This window comes from Calypte anna, chromosome 2, assembly GCF_003957555.1.
Source record: "Calypte anna isolate BGI_N300 chromosome 2, bCalAnn1_v1.p, whole genome shotgun sequence".
In the NCBI taxonomy this organism is placed as follows: Eukaryota; Metazoa; Chordata; class Aves; order Apodiformes; family Trochilidae; genus Calypte; species Calypte anna.
Window position 1 is genome coordinate 64,677,248 of NC_044245.1, and position 16,433 is coordinate 64,693,680.

At 36.8% G+C, this 16,433-nt stretch overlaps 1 protein-coding gene across 3 annotated transcripts in view; it reads left to right on the forward strand.

The window, feature by feature from the left end:
- The first annotated feature begins 1,159 nt into the window (after positions 1-1,159).
- Positions 1,160-16,433, forward strand: part of MAK (male germ cell associated kinase) — a 29,405-nt gene continuing 14,131 nt past the window's right edge. For 2 of the 3 annotated variants that reach the window (XR_003987280.1, XM_030446253.1), the window contains exons 1-7: positions 1,160-1,226; positions 6,259-6,586; positions 8,324-8,378; positions 9,311-9,432; positions 10,666-10,745; positions 12,404-12,536; positions 12,631-12,802. Coding sequence is in view for 2 of the 3 variants with exons in the window: in XM_030446253.1 (XP_030302113.1) it covers positions 6,486-6,586; positions 8,324-8,378; positions 9,311-9,432; positions 10,666-10,745; positions 12,404-12,536; positions 12,631-12,802 (663 nt within the window). In the remaining variant the exon portion in view is untranslated. Of the gene's footprint in view, positions 1,227-1,312; positions 1,383-6,258; positions 6,587-8,323; positions 8,379-9,310; positions 9,433-10,665; positions 10,746-12,403; positions 12,537-12,630; positions 12,803-16,433 lie in introns of those variants that run through there. The other variant, XM_030446252.1, reaches the window with a different exon arrangement.

Consider the following 16,433-nt stretch of genomic DNA (forward strand, 5'->3'; position numbering starts at 1 on the left):
GATAAGGATCTGAGTTTCTAAACCAATTTTCTGCCTTTTCCTCCATAGTACCACTCATCGTTGCTGTGCTGAAAAGATATGCATTTCTTGCCCCTTGCATTTGAAAACTGGAAGTTTGAACTAAGACTGGGAATTGAAGCTTAAAATGAGCCCCCCACGACCAAAATTACTCTCCAACTCAGACTCTAAATGTGCAGTTTTTAATAACCATGCCTTCTGTAAAGGCTGGAGAAATGTGGGTTACAAAGAATCATAGAATCATTTTCAGGTTGGAAAAGACCTTCAAGATCATTCAGTACCATAATCCAGCTACCACACCACTAAACCATATCCTGAAGTGCAACGTCTAAATGCTTGAACACTTCCAGGGATGGTGACTCCACCATCTCGCTAAGCAGCCGTTTCCAATGCTTTACCACTCTTTCAGTAAAGAAATCTGAGAAGAAATTTCATTATTATTTTTATAATACAAAAAAATATATATGTATTTGAGAATATATGCACCATTCAGATTTTTTCCCCCTGCATCAGTATTAGCAATGTGCATTTTAATACTTTGCTGGATGATGAACAATATTTAATAATGTATTATATATTGTTTATATACCATTTTTATATATAATGATGAATAATAATAAATGGAACTGCAGCAGGTATCGTTGCAGATACAAGGATTTCTGTACAGTTCCTAAGTAGGCAGTGGCTAAGCTGCTGGCTTTAATTAATATACGATTAACAATAGTAAAGACGTACTCAAGACCTTCTCGTGTATTGCGGTGCCACCTTCAGGGAACATGTGACACGGCTCCTTCCGTGGCTTTCTCACCGGGTCTGGGCTCCTCACGCCGGTACTTTGCCACCCTCCCCTCCTGCCTGCTCTGGAAACGCCTCCAACCCACACCTGCCCGCTCGGGCGGTCCCGGGGCGTCCACACACGCACACCCCCGACCACAGCAACACCCCTGGGCACGCCTTCTGCGCCATCTGACCGAGGCGAGAGGGGCGGACCCGGCGGCAGCTTTCTCCCCACCCACTCTCCACATCCCTCCCGTTACTCTCCCGCCTCAGCCCCGCGATCGCTCTGCGCCCGTTGCCCCGGTGACGAGGCAGAGCGGCCCGGCGGCGGCTGGCGGCGGTTGGCGGGCCGGGGGTTCGGCGGCGGCGGCGGCGGTGGTGGTGGTGGTGGTGGGGCAGCCCGCTCGGCTGGCACCACCCGCAGCGCCGCAGTGAGTGGGCAGTGGGGAGGGTGGGAGTCTTGGGGGGGTGCTGGCGGCCCGCCTGATCCCACCGGGAACAAGGAGCTGCCGGCTAAGGAGCGGTAACAGCCCGGGGTCCGCCGTCCGTCCCTGAGCAGGGGGGGCTGCCCCCAGGGCGGGTTTGGGGTGAGCCGGGTGTTTCCTCGCGTGTATGGGGCGCTGCTGGCTCTGCGGTGCGGGGTTTGGGAGCGAAATTTCTGGCTGCGGAGCATGTGGAGGTGGGAATCCTGCCTGCTTCGGCTCATCAGGGCAGGGCCAGGCCTTTACAGACTGACGTGTTCAGAGTTGATGAGAAAAGGTGAATTTTTATGCATGAGAACCAGGGTGAAACTTCCAGGCCAGGAGGGTTTGAGTTTCCCAGCCTGAATAAGTGAGACTTGCACCCCCCGTGCCACCAGGAGCATGTATTGAGGGGAGGTAACCGAGTCTCATCAGCTGAAACTAAAATTGGCATGGAAATGAGGTTACTGTGATGCAGGGATGTTGAAAGATGAGTAGTCTCTCTTTCTTCTGGAGCCTGCCCTAGGCAGGAAACTTGAAGGTTTGGCAGCAAGTCTCACTGAAACCATGACTGCCCTGAAGCCCGCTGTACATACAGCTCACTGCATGGCAGAAGAGTTTTCAAGGGGGTGAGAAGAAGTAAACTTGCTGGCCCGGGGTGGCATCATCCAAACAGATGACTTGAAACATGCTGGAAAAGTTGGTGTCGATCATTTTTGTTTGAGACCAAACCAGGCTGGGAAGAAAATGAGGGGAAATATTTCCAGCATACTAGAGTTCCTGCTTTTTCATATGCCCTGTCCTGAATGCTGATACAAGTAAGCGCCTTAGACTTTGGCAGTGGCTTTCAAAAAAAAAAAAAAACGTAAGGCAGTGTATTTGAAAAGTGCAAGTATTTGATAATAACACAAATAATAACACATATAAGTGTTACTAACTTATTCCTTGCAGTTGAATAGTCACACTTTTAAGTAGCTGCTGGTCTTCAGAGTCATGGATTTAATCTTAAGCACTAGATCCACATATCATGGTATCTAATTACTGTCAGCTTTAGTAATATACAGTGTATACAAAAGTTCTTAAAACTTTTCTGGTTGCTGCTTTTGTTTGGTTTTTTTACTTTAAAAGTTTTTGTCAGCATACATTTTGTACTGTGCCATGCTTCCAGCTTGGTCATTGAGAGTAGTACCATGATACCTGAACAGTTTTGGTGATTTCAGCAGTTACTGTGAACAGGTTGGTGAAATTTGCTTGTTTTGCTTATATGGGAGGTCTTTATCAGGTCATATATGTTAGTTTGTGTTTTGAGAGTGGTCGTTTTTTTCTTTAGCATGCAAGTGTAAAACTTCTGGTAATGCAGAATACTTTCACAGCAGAAATGCAGATTATTTGCTGTTCTTCATTACACTTTGAAATGCACTTCATACATCTGAAGTAATTTAAGATTGTTGCTCGTGCTTAAAATAAAATACCAGTAATACAGTAAATTTGAAAAACGTGCTTAAATTATTTGATACTTTTCCAGATTCTCTAACTTTACACAAATACTAGATTCTTTAAAGCTGTTGTGTTTTGTCCTCTACTTGTCCCCCACTTTAATCCTTCCCTAATCTTGTGTGAAGAGATTATAGGCAGTATGTCATTAAGAGTATAAAACAAGCTGTTGTTTACTGTTGAGTTTTTCTTTTCGGTTTGGTAGATAACTATTATGACAGTTACATATTTTAGAGTTTTATATATCTGAGGAAATTACACTATATAAGCTTTGTGAAGGGAAAGGTTTGCATGAATCAGAAAATCTAGACTGAGCCCTTGCTTTTTCCCAAGTTGGTACTGAAGAGAAAGCTGAGCTGCAAGCTTGAAAAAAATAGAGACCCCAAAGAAAAGAATTGCACACCTGAGCTGGGTATGTTTGGTGCAAAGTAGAAAGTGTGCAGGAGCCTGTTGTAGTGATATTTGAATCTCTAGAGTGTTTATATCCTAAGTCATTGTGTTCTGTAATTCCCATAAGAACAAAAGAAAACCCTGACCCCCATGTCACACCAGGCTGATAAACACGGAGGATCCAGTGCTCTACTTTGTGGTCAGCAAACCTCTGTCACCCTCCAGCATTTCTTACAGATTGCTGCATACCATAGCACTGCCATAAAGTTAATTTTCCATAGAGCTATGTTTGTTTTTTTAGATACTTCTGCATTAAAGATGATTTCTCTAAAACTTTGGACAAGAGCTTATCGTCAAGTGTGACACCTGCAGTCATTTTTTTCACTGCATTTGTTTAGTCAGTGTTAGTGACCAAGAGAGCTCTTTTGTGAGAGTCACTGGTGGAATAGCCTAGCATGCCTCAGGGTGGTACTGAACGTATGTAGTATGTGATGGTACATAAAAATTATCAGGCAGTGCAGTTTACACACCTGTTTATGTGCATTTCCATAGAGCAATTTTGACACAGTTGACTACTGAAGGAATCTGCCAACATTTCTTTCCTTCACTTGTCTTCACACCCTAAAAATTGCAGTATACAGCAGAAAAGGAATAAGAATAAAATATATTAAAAACCAGACAAAATGCACAATTATGTGGAATACAAAAAAGAAATAATTTTAAAAGTATGTGATTAATTTATACTCAAAAAATTACTTGGAAAGTTGATAGGATTTTAGAGCCTTTAAAGATCAAAACTTTAGTTTACCCTTTAGATCTGGGTTTGTTTATTGCAAATACAGAGGTTTTCATCTTCATATTTTGGGTCACTTTGTTAGAGAGCAAAAGGTTGGGCATGTAATGCGTTCAAGTTCTCCAAAATTCTAATGTATTTAACTCCAGGAGTTCAGGCTAGGGCCATGATTGACAAGTATTGCTGAACCTCCTTTGAAAACTACTCCTTAAACAGTGTACAGTGATACTTGTTGAAACAAAGAAAAAAAAGAAACCAAAATCCTATTATATATAACTTTGCTTTGTATTATTTGTTTATGTATATGCATAGACAAAATGCATACACAGTTTATCAGTGCTGATGCTTTAGATACAGGTGCTTTTTTCTGAAATGTGTATTAGAATATTTTCAGGAAGCTTTTGTTGTGGTTTTTTTTAATATCTGTCTATATATGACTAGTAATTGATAACTTGCAAGATATGTATGCAATATGTATCTTAATTTGGCATAAACTTGATTATCTGTTTAATACTGGAGTAAACACAGAGACTTGTAGAAATAGCATCACTCAAGGTGTTAAAGACATGCAAGCACTTTGGGGAATAAGAGACAAACCTTAATTCCAAGAAAAGCAATAGGCTTACATTTATGAAAGCTCAATTTAAAACTGGGTCATAATTTGAATTGCCTATGACTGTGACTTTTTGTTAAATCTGGTATTTAGCTGTGTTACAGAATACACTATTAATCAGTGATCTTATTTTAATGTAGTGGTTTTTGGAGGGATGGATAAAATTTCTTATTTTTCACTGCCAAACTGGTGGTTGTCTGGTGCAAAGATAAAAAACTGAGATGTGCACTAGGTCGCTTGTTTTTGGCATCTTGACAGCTGATATAGGATTCCTCCCTAGTAACAGAAGCAACAGTGACTAACAAGGTGCACTTATGACTTCTCTAAGGACGCAGATTACAAGTAATAACAGCTTAGAAATGTGGGGGCATTGTCTGAGCAGATGTTGCCTTTACACAGGAGGCTGGGCCACTCAAGCATGCTGCACTCAGACTCACAAGAGGCCACTTTTACTGCAGAATTTTGCCAGGCCTGTAAATCTCAGGCCTGAGGGTTGTTAGCAGGTGAATTTCAGTTCTGTAGTGTGTTTGGTCAGCCTGTAGCTAATTTTGGCATGAGGAAAAGAGTTAGGGAGTTCCATGCTTAATTCTGCATCTCCTATTTGGACTTTATTTTGCATTTTTAGACAGACAAAATACAGAGTTGATGCTGGAGTTCAGTTAGCAGTGATTTATTTATATTTATGCATTTGGGGTACAGTGAATAAGTGCTGCAGTGATTGGCTGTTAGTTTTTTCTAGGCATAAATAAACATGTCAATTACTATTAGGAGCTTCTGTAAGTGCCTTAACATCAGTGGTTAGGACTGTGTTTATCAGGCAGTCACTGCTGAGGTTAAAATCAGGGTGCATAGGACCTGTAGGAACAACCCTTCATCTGAAATGTTGGTGATAGATAGTATTGTGTTACAAAAACTAGGGTTCAGATTCGAGGTTGGATTAGGATTGAATTTAAGGCTTATTACATGAATTCAAAGATGAAGAATTAACATTGTTTAATGTAATTTCCAAATAACTCTGCCAATCCAGTCTCTCATACCAATGCATGCAAGCTCTATAATTCTCTTTGCAGGTAATATTTATTTCACAATAAACTTACCTTTTCAGTCATTTCTGTGCCTGATCCTAATGGTAGCTATAAAGTAAGAACGCTATGAACTTCAGCCTAGGCTATCCGTGTATATTTATTAACAGCTCAGTTTACTTTTGTAAAGAACACAGTGCTTATCTTGCTTCTTCACCTCCCTTTCTCAACAACTTTAAGCTTTGCAAGCCTGCTCCCATTACTGACCCAAACCACATCATTCAGACCCTCCCTATACCATAACAACTTGTGCAAAATTTGGGTTCTTCTGTTTGTTTCCACAAACTTCAGCCCTGCCATCAGTACAGATTAGGAACCTGGATTCTGTCTGCAAATTAAGAGTAAAGAGTTTAATCAGAGGACACCAGCTTTAAACTTCTCTAGTTCTAAGGAATTTTGACAGTAATCTTGACTCTCCAGTTCCTGCTTAGGGTAACCCTAATCCTAGACTAGGCACCTTCTGTGCCTTGAAGGATTTAAAGGAAGCAATAACATAGTAGTGTTCTGTTTAAAGAATACACACAGATCTGGAGGTTATTGTTATAAATAGTAATGTGTCTGTTTCCTAAATCCTGTAAAATTATGGAAATGACATATTTCCTTTTTTTTGTTTGGTTGGTTTTTTTTAAGGATCTATGTGATAATGTTCTTCTGTCTCTTAAACTTCACATCTGGATCCCAAAATAGCTGTAATTTGGAGGAAACTAGTGAATATCCTGCTCCATTATGAGAAGACGTAAACCAGCGCAAAACAGTCTGGAAAAAGATTTATCCAAGAAAACTGAGAAGCAAAGACTATTCTATAAAACAGAGGAGATTTAGAATTTCATAAGGTTTTGACTGTCTGGGTCTTAAAAATGAACCGTTACACAATCATGAAACAACTTGGTGATGGCACCTATGGCAGTGTGTTGATGGGGAAGAGCAATGAGTCAGGAGAACTTGTGGCTATCAAAAGGTATGTAATATCTATGTTCAGTAAAGGTATTTGCAAAAGCTTAAAGATTTTGACTTTTAATTTTATTCTTGTCTGCCATGTGTGTAGAATAGGGAAAAAAGGTCCCTTTTTAAATTATCTTTTTTTTTTTAATTAAGGTGCTTAACATGATCATGAGTCAGACTTCAGCAAGCAGATCAAGAGAGATATCAGTTTATGTGTTACTGATTTATGTTGGCTTATAAAATTGCATACTGCATTTTTTCAGTTTGAACATACTTCTAAAAATGTTTTTTAGGCTAATGCCAAAGGAAAAGCAAAACTGAAGGTGCAGTTGGATAATTATGGCGTTTATTTATATGCATTTTAAGAATATGCAACTTAATGGATAGAGTTGAAATACCTCCCCCCTACCCTCTGAATCAGCATTAGGATTCAGATATTTTTACAGTGTTAAGAGTACCAGGTAACAATCTGGTTGTGTAAATGAAGGCTGTCTCCTTGCATCTTATCAAGTTGTGTCGTGCATAACCATCAGCATTATCATACTTGCCTAGGAAGATTATTACAAAATGACAAAAATTATAGTAGAGGAGTGGTGAAATTCCCCTTATATTCCTACAGAATCAAAAGCAGCGTGTAAAGCATGAGTGGAAATATCAGAAACTATATGTTCTGAGATTATTTTTTATGCTTTTATAGAAAAAGGATTGTACTATAGTTGACTGGGTTTTGTTTTAGGAATTTCTGAGAATTTCAGGTTTCTTTGAATACTGATAATACTGCGAGTACAGCACTGAAGTTAATATTAATTAAACTAAAAAATAATCAGCAGTTTATTATTTTCATTGTTTTTAGGCTAAAGGTTTCTCATTCCCATTATTTCATAATATGGAATTCTTGTGTGTGATTTTTAAGTTTGGTATTTAAAACTGGGGGGTGCTTTGGTTGAAGATGTGTTTATTTTAATTTAAAATATTGGATTTAAATCACTTCTTTCTAGGTCCTAGACCTTTATAGAAACACAGCAAATAATATGACATTCATAACCCCTTCCAAAGATCTAGGCAACACCAAATATCCATGTTTGTATCTATGTATCTGTAAAGACTTACAGATAAATGCATTGAACTGTTATATATAACACCTTTTTTAGATACTATTGTATATATGTATGAGTACTCCTTGAAAATGTGAAACCATTTTTATTTGATATTTAATATCTTGGAAGAGGTTTGAAAAAAATTACTGATCAAGTCAGATAGTTGATTATAGTGTCAGACAATCTATGTAATTTGCAAATTTCAAAATTTGCAGTATAATTTTCTTGTTTCCTACAGTGTGCAAAAGCTTGGCACAAAGAACTGATTTTTCTGGTTTGAAATATCCATGATTTCTGTGTTTTTCTTGTTATTGAGAGCACAATTCAAATGAAATGAATGGATTTTTTTTTTTTTTTTTTTTTTTTTTTGTCTAAGATGTTTTTATAAATACCTTGGAGTAACATAGTCTCTCTGGCTAACTAGTCCTCTAAAATTATGTTTGCAGTGATTAGTCACCAAGCATGTAAATTTCTAGCAATTCCAAGAGTTGAGTTTGGTTATAACTATATTGCAGATAAGTATTCTAGAATGTTTTAAATTGACTACAAAATACAGCTAATGCTACACTTGGAAAAGAACATCTTTAGGTTTTTTGTGTTCTAAAAGCATTCTGCATTGCTCACTGAAAACACTTTATCTTGCACTTGTATTTCAGAATGAAAAGAAAGTTCTATTCATGGGATGAATGTATGAATTTGAGAGAAGTCAAGGTAAAGTGACGGACATACCACCTTTAAAAATAAATATTATGCAGGTTTTCATGAAGAAAAAGGGCATTTACAATGTCAAAATATGAAGCCAAATTCTAAACTCTTTAAATGGAACTGCCAGATTGCACAAAACCATGGGCTGCTGGTACTCCCCAGAGCTCCTGCTGCTTTGTGGAATATCCCACTATTCTCTGGCAATGGTTGAGTTTTATAGCCAAGCCTCCAGTCTTTGAGAGAAGATAAAGAAACTGATTTTGTGTCTGAATGTGTTTCTTTAAGATCATGCTCTTTCATTTTACTGGGAGATTTTTTAGGTGGATATACAGTCCTCATAATTTGCATTTGAGGCATTGGTAGAAAGGATTGGGAGCAAGCCAAAGGATAGAATAACAGTTGAAAAACATATGCTTAAATTCCAAGTCATCCCATGTTTTGGGCATCTGATTTTCTGGATGTACAAAACTCTCTGACAAAGGAGCTGGGTATCCATAATTTAGATTTAACTTATTGGAAGTTGCATGTAATTGGTATCTCCAAAAAGAAAACCTTTAAGAGAGCCCTTGTTAATGAATATTTTGTAACAAAAAAATTGCTGGGTTTTCTTATTCAGTTCTGTGAGCAAGAGCTGTTACAGCTTCAGAACTGGCTTTCAGTGTAGGGAATTAGGTTTTTGTGTTAATCTTCATCTCAGCTGTGATGTAATCCCTAGAAATAGAAGTTTTAAACTGCTATTAATATCTCTGCTGCTTTTGTTTTGAAATGTTTTTAAAATGCTATTTTGTTGTTCTTTGAAACAGAGATTACCAGATAAATGCAGACTATCATATGGTCATGTTTTGTAAACTCCATGCTAGAAACTTTTGCTTATTAAAAATTTACCACTGGTAAGGAATCAAAGTTGTTATCTGAAATGATATTTTGCTTTGTTATAGTCTCTGAAGAAGCTAAATCATGCCAATGTTATAAAATTGAAAGAAGTCATACGAGAAAATGACCACCTTTATTTTGTATTTGAATACATGAAGGAAAATCTCTATCAATTAATGAAGGACAGGTATGTCTTTTTTACAGAACAAATAGTGTGCTATCATGCTTTACTTAATGATTCTTATGCTGTCCTGAGGAAAACATTGGAATTTCTATTTTAGACTCTTCTTGCAGCCCCATTGATGTGAACAGGAGGTGCTGAACCTGCTTCTCTGAGGGTAGAACTCTGCATTGCTTTACATTACAATATTAGATATGTTTTTGGAAATAACAGTTTGTCCAACTGTACACAATGGCATGCATGTCGTTGGTGTGTAGAGCCATGAGAGAAACTCCAAATACTTTTCTTTAGTAGCCTTGCCTTTAATGTATGAAAGATTGGACAAACTGTAGTGAAATGAGGCAACCAGGTGCCACTAATTGCCAGGTAGTGGGCATGAGCTTGTCAAGCCCACCTGTGCCACATGAGCAGTGAGGGGCCCAGCCTAATTCGGCACAGGTGGGCTTAACACAAGCTCACGCCCACTACCTGGCAATTAGTGGCACCTGGTTGCCTCATTTCACTACAACAAACACTTTATTCCACTTTTTGCTCACGGATTGGCTTAAGGTGGGATGGCCATCTGCATGTTGTATAGGCATGAATACTCATAAGAAAGACCTTAATGTGGACCAGCTGTGTGATGTTGCAATCTTGGACAAACAAAACGTAGCAAAGCTTGCAAGGTGGACTTTGGAACAGGACCTGCCTTTTCAATAACATTTTCCCCTGCTGAATTCTTTTGCCTTTAATGTGTGTTCCCTTCAGACATTGTCGTGCACTCTTATCGCCTTACATGGGAAGCTCTTAGGTTTGTATCCTCAGATTGCTGCTGATGGTGTTAGCATCCTAATTAGTAAAACCCGGTAGCTGAGTAGCACTGCTGTCAGTCAGGGTCCCTTTAAGGGCACCACTTGCTGACACACCTACCATAGCAGGAAGCTGTGCAGTCTCTGCCTTGCTACCTTACTGTGCATTCATTCCATGACCAGATGGTCAAGCACACTGTTTGCCAGCCAGCTTCTACAGAGAGATAGGAGCATTAACATCTCTGCAGGGAAGTGCCTTTGCAGCACTTAAGTGAGTGAAATTAAAGACTGATAGCAAGTGAACTAGTTGCTTCTGTCTTACTTTGTACTCAACACTTTCCAGGTCTGTTTTCATCTGTTCATGACGTGTTATGCAAAATGAAGAAATATGTGTGTTGTGAAAATGTTAATTTTTTTAATTATGTGAAGTTGTTAATCTGTTTCTTCACAGAAACAAGTTGTTCCCTGAGTCAGTCATCAGAAACATGATGTATCAGATATTACAAGGGCTAGCTTTTATCCATAAGCACGGTAGGTTTCACAAGTAGAGTTTAAAAGTGTCACACTTTTTTAGAAAATAAGATAATGCACAATAATAATTCAAATAAAAAGATCTAGCAAAGGTTCTTAATTGTCTCTAATAAAAAATATTTCTGTCTGCTTCAAGTACGGGACATTTCTAAACCTTGTTTTTCTATAATCAGATCTTATTCTTTTTGTACAGTATTGCTCAGTACATTTTTTTTAACTTAGATGGCAGGTGAATAAACAAACTAAACAAACCCATATGCTGTTATATACTGTACAACTTTGTTTCCTCAGAAAGATCTATTTAAGGAGTAGGGATACATTACAAATGGCATTTTCTCCTGTCTTGAAATACTATAACTAGTGTTTTGTCCATAAAAATATTTTTTTTACTAGGAAATTAAAGTTCTTTTTATCAAATACAATCTGGATTTAAATATTTTAAGAGGTGTGACTTTTTTAGCAATTGTAAGAACAGTCTAAGGAGATGCAGTGTGCTTACAAGAAGGAAATTTCACAGCATTTACAAAACTTTTAGCTCTTATGTTTAATATAAGCTCCTTTGCATTTCAGCTAGTAATGTACTCTCTTGCTCTTGTACTTGTCCTGCAAGTCAGTATTCTTAAAACTTTCCCAAGCTGAAAATTAAATAAGAAAGTGTTCCCTAATGATCTCTGATTGGCTTTTATATACCCTCAATACAAATATGTTCAAATAAACAATCAGCTCTGTTCAGTGCTAACAAATACCCAGATGCCATTGTTTCATGTCCTTCTGATCAAGGTCATATACTGCTCTCTCATTATTAGCATCCTCTGTTCCTTTCTCATTTCTAAATGGAAGAAATGAGAAAATGAGATTTCATTAAAAACTGCCATTTCTAAGTTAAAGTATTGATATTTTGATTTGATCATAAGCATTTGAGGAATCCAGGTGTTATAACATCGAAGATTTACAGTTACAAATCATGTAGTAATTTTATCCACTTTCTTACAGTGATTGTCAGTTTCTGCATGGAGAGATCAATATATTGTAGTGAATGAATTTCAAATTGATTTATAACAAATCGTGTATAATAACTAAACAGCAGATTTTATTTTCTTGGCAACTTAACTGTTTTCGACAGAGAGCCAACACTAAGCATTCAAGAAACTTTGTGACTTCATTACCAATATTGTCATTCCTGAGTACAATACTGAGATCTTTTAAATGTCTGTCTGCAAATTATTATCACTACAATAAACAAACTACTTAAAAATTGTTCAAGAAATTTTATAAATCGAGTAAGAGTGTCAGGTGCTCAGTTTTGCATTACATGAAGATGACAACACAGCTGTAATTTTTGTGAAAGGTTTAATTGTGAAATTGGTTATTTGCTATTGGTGCATTAGCCAATTAATTTTTCTTGGTTTGTTAATGGCAGTTCACATTTGCCAGTTTAGGAACACTTCCTGTAATAATCACAGGAGGGGAGATGTCTGTGTTTATTGTGGGGGAGGGTTATCATTAATTTATTTTGAATTTTAAAAGAAACAACCAAGCAGAAAGCCACATTCTTCTAAAATATCCCAAAGTAAATTTTGGCTGATTGAATTAGAGATTGCTATTTAAGAAGTGATGACATAATTATTTGCTATTCTTTTCTGTCTGGTCTTACATAGGATTTTTTCATAGAGATATGAAGCCTGAAAATCTTCTCTGTATTGGGCCAGAACTTGTGAAAATAGCAGATTTTGGTTTGGCTAGAGAACTAAGATCTCAGCCACCATATACAGATTATGTTTCTACCAGATGGTAAGTATGTTAAGAATTTAATACATGGTCTTAAATAATTACCTTTCTCTGCTTCCCATTTTAATATATATTTTATTTCTATCCATCCTCATAGGTACCGTGCTCCTGAGGTTTTGCTAAGATCATCTGTTTATAGCTCACCTATTGATATATGGGCAGTTGGCAGCATAATGGCTGAGCTATATACACTAAGACCTCTTTTCCCAGGCACAGGTGAAGTAGATGAAATCTTCAAAATTTGCCAAGTATTGGGGACTCCAAAGAAGGTAAGATTTTCAGAAAAATTCAAACAATGATATTTGAAAATAAAAAGTTAAATAATTTCAAAACATTAAATGTTATCTCTCAGAACATACATTTAAATTACTGTTTTAGTAAGTGTACTACATACTTAAGGTTTTCTTAGCTGTATTTCTTTTAAACTTCCATTAAGGCATGTAATGCTGGTCTTTAGTTGTATTTTGGCATCTACTGTATATCATACTGTTACGAGTAGCCTTGCTTTCCTATGATGAAGGCCAGATAAAGCTGTTTGATTTAGCTGTTTAAAGCTATGCATATTGAAAAGAAAATCAGAAGTCTCCTAGGATTTTATTTTGCCCCAGCCAATTTACTTCTTTTTCCTGCAAGTGTATTATATTGTATTATATTATTCTAGCACCCAGAATTCGGAACCTATAGAAGACACCATAAATAAGGCAAATTATGCTTTTCTTATTTTTAAGCTTAAAGGAAACATTTTAAACACAGATCTCTTGAAATTTTATTAGCAATAAAAAGTAGTAGGAAAAATGTGCAGCATTTTAGGGTGGAAACAATTTTCAGTTATTTTCTGGAAGAGCTAAATGCTATTTAGAATTACAAGGAAGGTTCAGGTAGTGCATATAAAAATGTATGCAATTACCTTTCAGTTAAAAAGTTGTTTTAGCAAATGGATACATCAACAGGCAAGAAAATAGTAAGTTTACCTTTAAAATTTTGAATAAACTGGAAAAAACATAGAATATAAATATTTTGGGGTGGATAAGAGTTGGCAGATATATATATCAATACTTTATGGTTGCAAAGAGAACTTTGTGAAATATCTGACTGAATAGAGTCTCTAGATCTGGAAAGCCTCAGGGTAGGCGAGGAAAATATCCATTCCATTGGTGTTCTACTAATATTAAATGAACCATAATTATTGTCCAGTAAAGGAGCAGTTAGCAATAGAGAAGTAAGAAGCAGAAAACAAACCAGAAATAGGTTAAGTATATCTGGAAACATGCAAAGCTCAGAGTGGTGGGAAAACATCCAAGAGAACATACTGAGAAACAGGTGCAATCTCATGACAGAGCCAAATAAAAGGTCAGAAGTGGAGACTTATGGATGGTGTGTTGTGGCAGTGAAAACTGTATCTAGAGGACTAAGTGAAAATTGCTGTGATGTGTAAAACAGTACTTACTATGACAATTGTGTGTTAGAATTTATGTGAAATATAAGCAGTATATTTAAGCCTCAAGTTTTCAAACACAGATGTGAAAGTTTCTTAAACAGCCCACATGCCTAATAAGAACATTTTGATATATATTCAGAATGTCTGTGAGAGAGAACAGCATATATAACTTCTTGAACATATTCAATGTATAGCATAAACAAGGTCTGGAAATGCAGGGAGATCAGAGAGATTTTACCTGTGTGTTGTAACAGAGCAGCTCTGAGCTAACTGCTGTGTTTTTTCTCAAACCTTACAACTGAAGAGAAGCAAATCATGATTTTGCACTCTGTCCTTCCCAGAGGAGCAAGCTGATAGCTTGGAAAAGCAGGGAGCATCACCAGCTGAGTATTTCAGAGAAAACTGTAGCCCCTTCTAAAGACCCTAAGGGTTAAAGGCACTGTAAGTCAGCCCTCTAGGATCAGCAAGCTGTAATTAGTTCCTTTGTGCCCTTGTCATCTGTTGGGCAGAAGTGGGAGTTTTTATCTCTTTGCAACAATGCTAAGGCATTCTTCAGGGAGATCACTGTGTGGGAAGAGTACTTAAATATTATGATAGGAATTAGCAAAGCAAATTATGCATTTGCTGCTCATGAAGTACCATTCTGTATTCTGAAAAAAACATAAGCAGTTATTTTAATAGTCTAGTTTTGCAGATAGTTTCACAAATAGTGTTTTTTTCAGGCCTGCATTTTCATGTATTCTATTATCCTGCAACAAGGAATTACAGGAGCCTTGCCTAGAAGTTATCTTCATTCCTATTTTTTTCCTTCGTTTAATTCCATAACACCATATTAATAACTTCTGAGAGTTTGGAGTTTTTACATAGTGACAGGCAACTACATTGCTTTATTTTATAAATGGAGTTGCTTTATTTATAAAAGCATGCCTTATTTATTCTATAAATATAACAGATAATAAATATAAAATTGTACTATTCAAGTACTGTCAGTGATAGTGCACTTGTATGCCAATGTAGTGAAAAAGCTGATGACAATCTGAAGAGCAGAGATTAATGAAATACATTTTCATTAGCTGAAGGGTGCCAATGAGACGTTAAATAATTCCAAATTAATTATTTTAGTACATTTTTCATTTTTACACTTGTACTCTTTTCACTGTGTCCCTGTGTTTCTCCAGTTCAACATGCAGTCCCTGCTATCATAGACTGTGTTAACAGAGCTAAAACTGTTGTACCTAAAAAGATAAGTCATTCCTAACATGGTAATTTAAGATCAAATTCTATCAAATCAATCCAGTTTACTCCTGTAGCAGTGTAAAAGCTTTGTGGATAGAAGAGAAGCACTAATATCATATGTTGCCTTCAGTAAGGTTTCTGATGCTGTCCTTCATAACATTCTCATCAGTGTATATGTATAAACAAACTGCCTAAGTGCATACCTATTTTGAAAGCCTTATTCAGAGAGTAAGCTTTATTGGTTTGCGTTCAAAACAAAAGATAGACTGAATAGGGCTTTTGAGAGATTCTGTATCTGATGAAATTTTAAAATTATAGTGAGGGCCTTCTGATGGAATAACTTTTACTTCTTAATTTGGTAGATAGCAGGCTGGGGAAGATTGAGTATCTTACAAGACAAGATCAGAATTCGGAGTTTCTTATAAATTATAGCTTTAAAAATTTCTTAAATAGTGTGTAGAGTGCTGTACTTAGGCAGGAATAATCAGTCACAAATTTCTGTGTGTAACTATCCAACCAATGCATCTATAGAAGAGGATGTAGGAGCTATATAGTGCATTGTATTTCAACAACATTTTGTTTCAACAAAGTCAAATACCATACTAGTGTGTAAAGAAAGGAATATTGTCTACTGATGTGTCAGTTAATCTATCTGGTCCACTTGCTATATTATATCCAGTTTTAAAATTGGCCTTTCAGCAAAGAAAAATCAGAGTCCAGAAAAGAATGAAAATTTTAAAAGCCTAGACCCAGAAATTCAGTTGTTGGTGTTTCTTTAGCCTATACAAAGGAAGGCTGGAAGAAAGGAAAAGAAATAGACCTTCTAATATCGGTTCTAGAAGGAAGAAGGAAATAGTCCTTCTTGGTATCCATGGATGATAGCACACTCAGCAATGGTCTTCTATTGTAGCAAACCTATATTTTTCTACTATTAAGTAGAATAGACTGTTTAGAGCTGTTGTGGAGTGCCAGAAACTGGAAGCTTTTTGAGACTAATACCTTCCAGAAAGGGACAAGACATGGACTAGAAGATCTCTAGGTCTTCATTCTTTTGGTCTGTATTCAAACAATATCAAGCAACAAAGGATTTAGAGTTTACTTTTGGAAAGATAAACTCTCAAAAAAACTAAACAAAACAAAACCAAAACCAACCCAACGCTCATCTGGTGGTCTTAGTTTTTTTCTGTTGCAGCTGTGGCTTGTGTAATCTTATCACTGACTATTTT